Source organism: Antechinus flavipes, chromosome 1 (assembly GCF_016432865.1).
Source record: "Antechinus flavipes isolate AdamAnt ecotype Samford, QLD, Australia chromosome 1, AdamAnt_v2, whole genome shotgun sequence".
In the NCBI taxonomy this organism is placed as follows: Eukaryota; Metazoa; Chordata; class Mammalia; order Dasyuromorphia; family Dasyuridae; genus Antechinus; species Antechinus flavipes.
Window position 1 is genome coordinate 262,923,854 of NC_067398.1, and position 13,151 is coordinate 262,937,004.

The window sequence follows — 13,151 nt, forward strand, 5'->3', positions numbered from 1 at the left end:
TATAATATTTTTGGTAATTTTCACTTTGAGGTCTCAGAAGGTCTGCTGGATTCCTTTTATTTTCACATGACTGATTCTAAAAGATTTGGACAGTTTTATTTTAAGATTTCTTAATCTATGATACCTAGGATATATATTTTTTATTACAGCATAATTCCAAACTGCTTTTTAAAGGAGTTATATTATGTCCCAGCTCCAACAATAATGTATTATTATTCTTATCTTTTTACAACCCCTTCAATTGACTCTTGTTATTCTTGGATACTAGACTTCTATCAAAGCAATCTAATGTAAAGATTTTTCCATTTAATTGTTTGAGAGGATTCTGAATGCATTTTATTTTGCTCATGTAAGATATTTTCAAATTTATATAATCATATCATTCCATTTAATTTTTTAGGGTCATCTCTAGGTAAGCATATTTCCTCTAACCATCATTGTCAAAGACATTACTTAATAGATAAATGGTCAGAAATTTAAGCTATCAAAACTATTTGAAAAATTATCTAAATCATTAATAATACAAATTAAATTACAAATACATTAATAAATACAAATTAAAGCAACTTTGAGATTCTACTACAGATCCATAAAATTGTTAGAAATGACAAATATGGAAACTAATTGCAGTTAGATGGAAACCTATAGACTTTATTCATCAGAATATCTTGGCCAGACATTACCAATAGAATTTAATTAGGTTCATAACATGAATAATATGTTTTTATTTAATATGGTTATACATATATAACATATCTGATTGCTTGCTATTTTGGGGAGAGGAGAGAAGCAGAAAAAGAATCTGAAACTCGAAATCTTATGTGAATAAGTGAATTCTAGATAGTGAAAACTATGTAATTGGAAAAAATAAAATACCATTAAGTGGGGGAAAAATAAATTGCTTTGTCAATTTTGAAATCCTAGGGGGGGAAAAGAAATTGAATTAGACACAAAATGAAAAAGGAGGAGAGGGAAGTAGTTTTCCTTTCAATTTTTTAAAATACCCCCCACCTTTCTCTCTAAAACAAAGACTCACCTGTTAATTCCTTTGGTAGTAGTTCTACTGCTATTAGGTATGAGACATTACAATCACCAAAGGTGAAGATCATTAAAAGGGTAATCGAGAAGCACATACCACATAATATAGAAAATCAGTAAAAATAAAGTCAGAAAACAAATTTATCAAAGAAACCATGGACTGGTCCTATGATTGGAACAAAGAATAGTCTATTGCTCCATTAGTATTCTAATAATGTCAAGAGAAATTAAAGCAATGACTTCTAGCATAAGGCATCATGAAACTTTCCAGCCAGTTTTTCTTAGGAACACCTATTAACAGGGAAGAGCACCATGTGAAATAGCATTGAATTCCTCTATCCCATAAAAGAAGTTATAAGAAGACTGAAGTGAAGGCCACTTTAGACAATAAAGCTTTTGTGAAGGAGATGGTGCCAAGGTACTGGGAATATGGGTATACCCAGAAGACCGAAACTTAGTAACTCTAGTAAAATCATTTCAATGAGACAATAGTACATAAGAGATTAGAGATCTGTGAAGGGGTAAAAAAAGATTCCTGGGATCAGGACCTTTGTCATGATTTTATCTTCTGGTTATGGGGAGAGTATGTTTCATAATAAGGAAGGAGACTGAGATGCTATGAGATCTAATCCTCAAGGAAACCAAAATCATAAGGGAAGAGGTCAGGAAATAAGTGATAATAGAAAATAAAGGAGGGAGGGAGACTGAAATCACTAAAGAATTGAGAAAGAAGAAAACTCAAAGACCTTGAACATAAACAGACAAATCAACAGGAAAAACAGTAGCAACAAAAAGAAATATGGCCTCCAGATCTAGTAAACAAGTTTAGGTATTTGTGAATAAATACTGCAAAATCAAAGAAAATGATCAGAATAGAAAAACAAGAATCCTCAATGGTAAACCTTGCCAAAGATACAAAAAATAGACTAACATATTGGGAATCCAAATACACAGATGTCTAAGACAACCTAGAAGAGAAGCAGTTACCAGAAATATGCTGATCCTGCAAGAAAACCAAAGAAATAATAAATGTGGAAGCTCTCTAAAATTGTAAACAAATATGAGATCATAGAAAAGAATTAAATGTTCAATTTCAAGAAGAGGTTTGAGTCAAAGCGATCTTTATTTTATCTAAAAAAGTAAAATATTGACTTAGATACTTTAATCCTTTGATAGCTTTACTTCTTGACAAAGAGTTAAGTAACAGCATTTATATACTTCATACTACCATTACCCAAGAAAAAAGGTAGATTATATTAACATTATTCTTACTCTGAGTTGTTAGATTTATCTAACTCTGAAATTGTGTATGTGTATGTGATTCTTTGATATTGCAGTCTAATTTGCTTCACTTAATGCTAGAGTCTGGAAGTACAACAGAAACATGGTCTGTTGATAAAGTTGTATTTTTAAATTATTTGACTGTGGCCAAGCAGGGATTTGATAATATGAGATTCAGGAGAGCATCCCACATCTTTTAGCTATGGTGCATCCAGATGTTGTCATGACTAGAGAAATTAAACAGAGAAGTTGGTTATTTTCAATAAGGAGCAAGAAGCAACCAGTTTGCAATGATTCAAATCAAGAATTTACTTAGTCTTTCCATAGAAAAACATAATTGTAGTAGAATATATACTTCTTGAGGGACTATTTCATTTTTGGTTTTATTCCAAATGGATATGTGATCAAAATATAAAAATATCTCATCATTTCAGCCAAAAAAAAAAAAAAAAGGAGATAGAAGGTACCCCATTTAATTATAGTGAGCAGAGAGAATTCCTATTTCAATGAAAAAAATTAATCACAGATGTTAAAAATAGACAATTTCAAGTATAAAAAGTAAGAAAGTACTTGTGCAAACAAAATTATTATAGCTATATTTTGAAGAGAATTTAAATGGTATTATCTCTGAGAAAGGTTTGATATTCAAAATAGAAAAGGAATAGAACCGAAAAAATAAGAACAAGAGCCAGTGATCAAAGATTATAAACAGGAAGTTTTCAAAAGAAAAGTGCAAGCAAATCACTAATAATAGGAATGCAAATCAAAACAACATACATATATCAGATTGGCAAAGATGACAAAAACCAAAAATGTAAAATGTTAGAGGGGTTATGAAGTGCTTCAATTGTTTTGGAAAACCATTTGGAATGCTATAAATAAATTATATCTCTTTTGATCCAATGGTATCACTAGTAGGCATATGTTTCAAAGAAGTCAAAAACAGGTAAAAGTTGTATAAATACAAAAAAATTGTTTGTCTGTCTGTTTTTGCTGAAGCAACTGGGGTTAACTGACTTGCCCAGAGTACACAGCCCAGACTACACACATAATTAAATGTGTGCTGAGGCCACATTTGAACTCAGGTCCTCCTGACTCCAGGGCTGGTGCTCTATCCACTGTGCCATTTAGCTGTCTCAGAAATTACTTTTAACAGCACTTTCTGTAATAGCAAAAAATTGAAAAGAAAGTAAATACCTATCAATTGAAAAATGACTGACCAAATCATGGTATATTAATATATTGGAATACTATTTTTTAAGAAATGAAGCATTCAGAAAAAAAAAAAAACTGATGCAAGAAAAAATAAGCAGAAGTAGGAACTACTTTGAATAATGACTACAGTAACATAGAGGAAAACAAAACTGAAAGTCTTTAGAATTCTTACATTGCCTAATCATGATTTTAGGGTTCTGATAGCAAAGTATATTCCATGTCTCTAAAGAAAGGTCAGTCATTCAATTAACATATGTTAAGGGCCTAATAGGTGCAAGGAAAATACTGGGGACACAATGAAAGGTAAAGGTATGTACTTTCTTTTAAGGAGCTCACAATCTAATAAAGAAGACAACATGGAAATAATTATATATAAACAAGGTATGTATAGAATAAATTGGAAGAGATGTGGTAGAATCGAGGCCCCTTCCCAACATTCACCCTCCTCTCCCTGCCAAATAAATTTCACACAAGGCCAATTTGTTAATCTGTTATATTTAGCTATTCTTATTTGTTATAAATATGAATTATACTGCAATGTTACGTGTATGTGTGGAAAGAATAGATGTCAGTGGAAAGTGACAGTGATGGGAGAAAAGAGCATAAATAAAATAAAATAAAAAAGGAATCTTACATATATTTTAAAAATCCAGTTTTAATTCCACATCTTCCATTAAGTTTTCCCTGATCACTCAGCTGTAATTTTCCACCTAGATATAGGTTTATTATTATTATATTTAAAAATTTTTTATTAAAGCTTTTTAATTTTCAAAAGATATGCATGAATAATTTTCAACATTAACCCTTGCAAAACCTTGTGTTTCAATTTTCTCCCTCCTTGCCTTCATCCCCTCCTCTACGTAGCAAGTAATCCAATATATGTTAAACATGGTAAAAAATATGTTAAATCCAATATATGTGTGTGTACACACACACACACACACACACACACAATTATCTTGCTGCATAAAAAAAAACCAAATTAAAAAGGAAAACAACAACAAAAAGAGTGAAAATGCTATGTTGTGATCCATACTCAGTTCCCACAGTTGTCTCTTTGGGTGTAGATGATCCTTTTCATCACAAGATCTTTGGAACTGGTCTGAATCATCTCATTGTTGAAAAGAGCCATGTCCATCAGAATTGATAATTATATAATCTTGCTGTATTTGTACAACAATCTTTGGAATCTGCTCATTTCACTTAGCATTAGTTCATGTCTATCCAGGCCTCTCTGAAATAATTCTGCTGATTTGTTTCTTTTAGAACAATAATATTTCATAACACTCATATGCTATAGCTTATTCAACCATTCTCCAACTGATGGGCATCCACTTAGATTCCACTACAAAAAGTGGCTGCCACAAACATTTCTGTATATGATACAGTGATTTTTAACCAGAGATGTTTGTTTATTTTAAAAAAAAATTTAATAACTAAATGTGATTGTTTTAATACTATGTATTTTGTTTGTTTTTTAAAAACACTAACTATTAAAAGAAATCCATGGGTTTCACAGAACTCCTCCTACAGAGGTAATATTTAGGTTAATTTTCTCTTACATTTATTTTTTTTCTCATACAACTTATTTTTATTGTTTACCTATTGTGTGGAGTGTTTATTAGGTAGACACTGGAGGAAATACCAAGAGCTAAGACAGAATTGATGCCCTTAAGGAATTTATTGTCTTAGTATTCCGGTTTATATATTTTATATATTTTTACTTCATAGCCTACAAAATAGCAAAGATGACCAAAAAAAATTAGTCAAGGCTGGAGTATTTGGGGGAAGATAGGTACACTAATGCTTTGTTGGTAGAAGTATGAATGAGTATAACTATTTTGGAAAGTAATTTTGAATTATGCAAATAAAATGCTAAAATATCCATTTTTTTGACTTGGAGATTTCATTCTTAGTTTTATATCTCACAGAAGCCATTGATATGAAGAAAATCCCTATAAGAATCTAATTATTATTATTATTATCATTATTTTTTGCTGAGGCAATTGGGATTAAGTGACTTTCCCAGGGTCACACAGCAAGAACCTAATTATTTATGGCAGCATTTTTTTGTAATAACAAAGCACTGGAAACAAAGTAGATGCACATCAAATGGGGAATGGTAATGCAGGAATTCAATGAAGTATTATTCATGCTGTAAGAAATAGTAAATACAGAGAAGCATGGAAAGACTTATATGAACTGATACAAAATGAAGTAATCAGACAAAGGAAACACTACATGCAATATTTACAATAATGTCAAAATGTTATGTTTTATGATCCTTTGAGAATAGAATCACAAAATATGGATTAAAAAATCCTACTCTATGTTATATTATAATAAGAAATAGCACTGAAGAAGACAAAGTCAGAGGAGCAATGAAAAGTCTAATGTGCATATGGAGAACTTTGATGTTAGAAGCAACACAATCTTGAATATGTTAAGAAATTGTTTTATAAACTATCTCAAGGAAGGAAAGATGGCAAAAGAATGGGAGAAATGTAGAATATTATTACTTAATAAAGGAGATTTAAAAACATATCTACTTATGTATTTACTTTCTTTTTATAAAATTGTGAGAATTTTCTAAACACATATTGAGTCTCTCCTTGATGAAATATGAGAAATGAAAAGATAAGCTTTTTTCTATAATAGATTATATGATTCTAGTCATACTGAAGATTCCACTTCATCTATCATTTATTTATTTAGTCAGTCGCTTATTTATTATTTTTGCTGAGGCAATTGGGGTTAAGTGACTTGCCCAGGGTCACACAGCTAGGAACTGTTAAGTGTCTGAGACTAGATTTGAATTCAGGGTCTCCTGACTTCAGAGCTGGTGCTCTATCCACTGCGCCACCTATCTGCCCTCATTATTTATTAAAAAACATTACAAAAGCTTCTTAGTATAAACAGCAGCTTTTAAAGGCTTAAAGGAAGAGATTCCAATGAAAAGTCTTTCATGCATATAAAATATATTAATAAAATGAAACCAAGAATCAACTTTGACAAATGACTTTGAGCAACACATAAAACATTATGTTCATAGAAAAGCATGCCCAAAGATGTATCATCCATTGCCAAAGAGAAAGTGAAAGAAGGACTAAATATATATGATAAAATACTCCACATCCTCTTGTTTGTAGATTATATATCAACACATGACAAGGCCTCTTCAGTAAGATCTTTAATTGTTTAAAAGAGATTTGTCTAATTAATGTATATAGGAATGACAAAATAAATGGAAATGTCTCTTGTACAAACTTTGATGAGCAGTTGGATAACTAATCCATTTAGTTAGCCTATTAGTGCTATGTATATTGTATATATGTATATAGTGCTATGTATATAAACAATATTCTGGAACAATATTGCAGAATTGGGCAGGAGAGAGAGAGACTGGGATTGCATTTGGTTTTAATAGTAACCTAAAATTTCAGAACCATTTGCTTGTTTCTCTCTTTTAGTTTTTGAGATATTATTTAATATATAAAAGGTACAAATGAATATTTAATTTAGTTCTCATCTTCAGGGCTAAATAGTAATTGGTAAAGTAGCACTGAAACTGGGATATCCTCATTCTTGTCCAAAGCACCACATATTATCTTGTTTTAACAATAGTTACAATAATTCCAGTTCTAGGTGGAAAACAGACCTAGAAAAAAATTAAATACCTTGGATAGATGTTTGATCTGTACTCCAGCCACCAATCCTACAGGTTCAGCCTCCATATATTCACTACGTGGGACATCTTCAGAGTCTATATATCTCCTAAAAAGAGGTTTTGGGTATCCATACCAGTAGGAGCGCTAAGATAATAAAAACTGTATTACCAAGATAGGTAGTCAACAAACAATAGAACTGGAAGATTTTAATAGATGAAAATAACATGGCTCTTTGTTGACTAAAATGAATGGAGTATCATCCTACTTACTGAATTTCTGTTAACAAAATGAGCTTAGATTTGTCTCCAAAAATTAAATGTCAAAGTTTCATTACAATGCAAACTGTCAAAATGAAACAAATTTAAAACTGGAGTCATGGCAAAAAAGGAGAAAAAAGCAACAATATTGCAATTGTATTGTTGAATATGACTCTATGTAATACTTCATGTGGATCAAAGACCATGCATTCTTTCAGCTTTCTCAATGTTGAAGTTTATGTAATATATTATTTACTTCTTTAGACAGTTGATGGAATTATATTAAAGGGTTTATTCTTCTCTCTCAAGTTGTTTCTGAAAGTGTTAATGAAACAACACTATTCTTTATCATTGGAATTCTCTTTTAAAAAGGATTTTATAATCCCAATCTTTTTTTTTTCATTTAAGATATACTATTGAAAAGGGATAATTATTCAGAAGTTAATTATTCAAGGTTACTAACAACCTAAGGAACAGCTTCAGAACTCACCTTCAAGAAGAAGTACCATGGTTGAGGCATACCATACTCCCCTGGAAACACACTTTCCATATACCAGGCTACTAAAGCATAGCACAAAGAATCACACAGCATCATTCCCAGAATATGCCCAAAACTTAAGTCATCCTCAATGCTCACTGTATCCATGAGGCTATCCCAACGAACTCCATCCCCTGAAATATATAATAGGAGACAGTTATGAGGTAAACTAGGCTAAGCCTTATTAGTTACCCTGAAATTGCCTGATCAATGAAAAAAAAAATTATATGCAATCCTATCCTCAGATTATTCTCTTTAATGGAACTTTAGCTAGTAATTTGTTTTGAAATTTAAATTTCAAAACATCAGTGAATTTCAGGATCTGTGCACTGATTTTATATGATTAATAGTAATGATTCACTCTGTGGAAATGGCCTTAACCCAGAGAAATGAATCTGATATAAGCTTTGATAAGATCCAGTTATCTGAAGGATAAGTTAGGCAGTAACTATATTACTTACATGCAACATTGGTCCTTTGGTTATCACCTTATTATAAATCATACAAAAATGAATCATGAGGGCAGCTAGGTGGATAGACAACCAGTCCTGAAGTCATTGTAGTCGCCTAATTTTTCATCAGAAAATCATGGCACAAGCTAAGGCCTGATCAGAAACAACAAATACATTGCAACAAGCTGTGAAATGAAAATTTTGATTCTAGATCAATAAAGCATTATTGCTTTTGATTTGCAGAGTTTTGCTAGGTTAGGACCAGAAATCTAGAAAATGGAACTTGGAATGCAAGCATTCTGTAATACAGATAAATAAAAGAGGGCACTAGGGAAAATCTAGCTATCTTAAATCTCTGTTCCCTGTCACAGGTAAACTCTTAGAAAAATACCCAGTCTTTCTACTTCCTTACTTGTTTGGTTTCTGATTTCATATTCTTTCAAAGTTCAACGTTGACTATTACTGAAATCAATGACCATTTTTCTTTCTTTCCTCATCCTTTGCCTTTCTACAGCATTACGATATCCCATTCTTTCCTGAATAGTTCTCTTTATTTACCTTCAATATACTGCTTTGTCACCGTATTTTGCCTCCATTATGCCTTCTTGATTCCCATTGGCTTACTCTTTTTCCATCTGTGTGGGTGTCCCCAAAGGTTCAAATCTGAGTCTTCTCTGCATTTCACAACATTTGATTCCCATTATTCCTACTCTCAATGATCATTTCAATGATCATTTATGTCCTCCAAATCTTGCTCTGGTCCCATATCTCAAACTCAGTGTCACTCAACATCTTAAAATAAATCTATCTATAAGTGAACTCATTATTTTCTCCTTAATCTCCCCATATAGCTCACTGCTCTTTCCAATTTACCTCTTTCTGCTGATGGCACCATCATCCTTCCAGTCAGTGAGTTATTTAGTGCTTAAGAAATGTTTGACTCATTACTATCCCTCATTCTCCAACATTCCAAACCATGTTGGATCTATATACACATATGTAATTATCATCTTATCTTCATTTACACAGATTTTCTGCTAGTTCAAGCTTTTATTACCATTCACTTGGACCATTGTAATAGCTCCCTAATTGGTCTCTTTACTTCCATTCATTTCCTTTTCCAATTCATACTTCAAGAAAAGAGCATTTATTATTATTATTATAGATAAATAATCTTCCTAAGATATCTCCTCATTCTGCAGGGCTGTCTTTCTCCCTTGAGGAGGCCCATAGAGTGTGTGACTCCAATAAATGCTCTTTTCTTGATTTAGAGATAATTTGAGACTTAATTCTCAATGATGTGGTAACAGCAATGATACCACAACACATATCCTAGTACCCAAACATCTTTAGCAAAACCCTAGTAATTCTAGCACCCAATGTGGGGCTCAGTTTTTTATTCTGACTCTCTCAAGATATCTCCAGGAGCAGGCTGGCTAGCATAAAGGGAAGCTTTGGGCCCTGATCTGCAAGTTCTCTCTAGGTGGGGAATGCTTAATTGGAGAATTTTGCATTTCCTCTCCTCCCTTAAGCTATATGTCAGCATATTAATCAATATTGTTTTAAACTATTAAAAATAACTAGATACTACAAGATTGGAATATTGCTGTAGTATAGGAAATGATGAGTTGGTGGAGTTAGAAAAATATGGAAAGACTTGGATTTATGAAGGATGACTATGCATTTTCAGAGAAACAGGAAAAATAAGTGTAGTACAGTCTTACATATCTATTTCTTTATCTATCTATCTCTGAATGTATATGTGCATAAATATGTTTGATCATAGATCTGTGTATTTATGTGAATATGTCCGTATATATAAATAAATATATGCATACACACACACACACACATATATATATGTATGTATGCATATCTAGGTCTACATATACACAAATATCATAGATGTGTGTAATTGTAGTCTCCTTGAGAGAAGTGGGGAGGGGAGGAAAGGGAAAGAAAAATAAAGTAGAAAGTGTACAGCTGAGAACAAAAAAAAAAAACTATAAGGAAAGCAAAAGATGGAAGCTCTGAATACAATAGTATTTATTATATGTTTCCCTGAAATGATATTTTAATCCCCCCCCATATTCTGCTGTGTCCATGGCAATTTTTTAATTTTTTTTTTATTCTGTATTTAAGTTTTAGATAAGTAAATTAAAAAAAAAAACTTAAAGAGTACTCTTCTGAACAACTTTTATTTTTAGTTACTAAACATATTTCTTGAATAAATCCAAAAGGAATAAGAGAACCTTCCCTCTTCCCCTCCAACTCAGTCTTACCTCCTGACAAATAGTAAAAATCAGATAGCATTATTGCTTTGAAACTCAAGAACTTTCCAAGTAACTGATGGGTTGGAGTCAGTCTGTCTATTGGCTATTCCTCCAGGGCAACTGTGCAATTGTATTGCCTAAGTCCAAAACAGAAGCCCAAGAGGGCAGTGATCAGGCATACCTTTCCTAAATGATATAATGAAACTTTCCAATTCCTTGGCCTCTTAGCTAGATCCAACTGCTTCACCTTTGTCATGGTCTTGTGTGCGACAACAGGACATCAAATAAACTAGATTAGGACCATTTAAGATCAAAAGAGTTTCACCATATGTGCACAGAACCCTAGCTCTTATGTACCAATCCTAGGAATAATGCTGGAAGAATGAAAAAAAGATAAAGAGCTAGTATGATGCCAGGAACATTGAAGACACAAACTCTCAAGAGAATAACTCCAAAGCACATGACCTATTTCTCAGATATGCACTGGACCTTTATAAAAATTAAAAATGTATTAGAATATAAAAACCTAATAAATGAAAGCCAAAAAGGAGTAATTTTTTTTATTATATAGCTTTTTATTTACAAGATAAATGCATGGGTAATTTTTCAGCATTGACAGTTGCAAAACCTTTTGTTCCAATTTTTCCCCTCTTTCCCCCCACCTTCCCCAAAATGGCAGGTAGACCAATATGTGTTAAATATGTTAAAATATATGTTAAATACAATATATGCATACATATCCATACAGTTATTTTGCTGCACAAGAAGAATTGGACTTTGAAATAATGTACAATTAACCTGTGAAAGAAATAAAAAATGCAAGTGGACAAAACCAGAGGGATTGGAAATGCTATGTAGTGGTTCAAACTCATTTCCCAGAGTTTTTTCGCTGGGTGTAGCTGATTCTATTCATTATTGAACAAATAGAACTGATTAGGTTTATCTTTTTGTTTAAGAGAACCATGTCCATCAGAATTGATTATCATATAGTATTGTTGTTGAAGTATATAATGATCTCCTGGTCCTGCTCATTTCATCCTTATCAGTTCATATAAGTCTCTCTGGGCCTCAGAAAGGAATAATATTATACTTATTAAAGAGCCATTGAAGAAAGGATTAAAAAGTAACTGGAGACTAGATTAATTCTAAAGAATAGATGAGTCAACTGAGATATTACTACACACCTGTCAGATTGGCTAAGATGATAGGAAAAGATCCATACAGTTATTTTGTTGCACAAGCAGAATCGGACTTTGAAATAATGTACAATTATTCCTTTGAGGTTCACAAAATTCATATCTATCACCTAATCAAAAATCTGCTAGTTGTTGTCTACAGACTTCCAGGACACTCTTTTTCTATTATCAATGAGTTTAGAACCTGACTCTTAATATTTCCTCCTCAATTTCTGCCCTTATGCTAAGGAACTTTAATATAATATTGAAAATCGGTCAATACCCTAACCTATTTCCTCTACTTACTTATTTCCCATGATCAGCTCTTCTATCCCTTCTCAGCAGCACACAAAAATAGTCACATTCTTGATATTGTCAAAATTCATAGAAATAGCATTTTCATGTAGTATCTTTATCTCCTCAGGTAAAATTTTAGTTGGACTCCTGCTACTATGGGAAAATCACTGGAGGGATCCTTGACCTACTCTTGTGAGTCTGATCTGGGGGAGGTTCTTTGCCCTGATAGTCTTTTGAGATGAGAGTAAAATTGCTTGAACAATTATTCAGGACTAAATCACCAAAAAACATGGATCATGAAAGTAAGATCATATTCCAGTCTGGCTCACCCATCTTATCCCTATTTGTTCTGTTTCTTCTATCTAATCTCAACTGTCTTGACCCAAGACCATTGACACTACTACAGTAACTAATCAGGGACATCACTGAATAAACACAAGCCATGGTGAGTCCAGTATTGCCTCTTAAATTACTGCACTATTTGGATCAACCCTTAGTTATCCTATCCTACCCACACTAATAGCTCCATAGATTATTTCTGGTCCAAAGCTCATGACGCTTTCCCTAATCACACTGACATATTAGTTTAAAAAGATCTCCAAAGATGGGATGATTTGTTAAGTAGTTCTTTAACTTCTCATTTAAGCTCATTCTATATATTTATATCACTGAGAACTTTTTCCAGTCCAAGATAGCTCTCAGTGGATAGAAATACACTTAGGTTAGCAAAGTCCCCTGTTGGAAACTTAGCACTGCTTCCTTTTCTGCTATCTTCAAACATACCTAGATCTAATTTAAAACTTTCACTTCACCTTACCTTCTTCAATACTGTCCTACATCTTTCCTGCATTTCATAGGCAAATTCTTAAAAAACTCAGCCTGTATTTTATCTCAACTCAGGTGATTCCCATATGTAAATGTCAAGCCTTAACTCTCTTTTGATTTTCATACTGAATT

At 32.4% G+C, this 13,151-nt stretch overlaps 1 protein-coding gene across 1 annotated transcript in view; it reads right to left on the bottom strand.

Annotated features, from left to right (window-relative positions):
- Window positions 1-13,151, bottom strand: part of LOC127564608 (phospholipid-transporting ATPase ABCA3-like) — a 152,823-nt gene that overhangs the window by 89,376 nt on the left and 50,296 nt on the right. The window contains exons 9-10 of the mRNA XM_052001283.1: window positions 7,950-8,131; window positions 7,212-7,346 (exon numbers count right to left, since the gene is read on the bottom strand). Of these exons, the coding sequence (XP_051857243.1) occupies window positions 7,212-7,346; window positions 7,950-8,131 (317 nt within the window). The remainder of the gene's footprint in view (window positions 1-7,211; window positions 7,347-7,949; window positions 8,132-13,151) is intronic.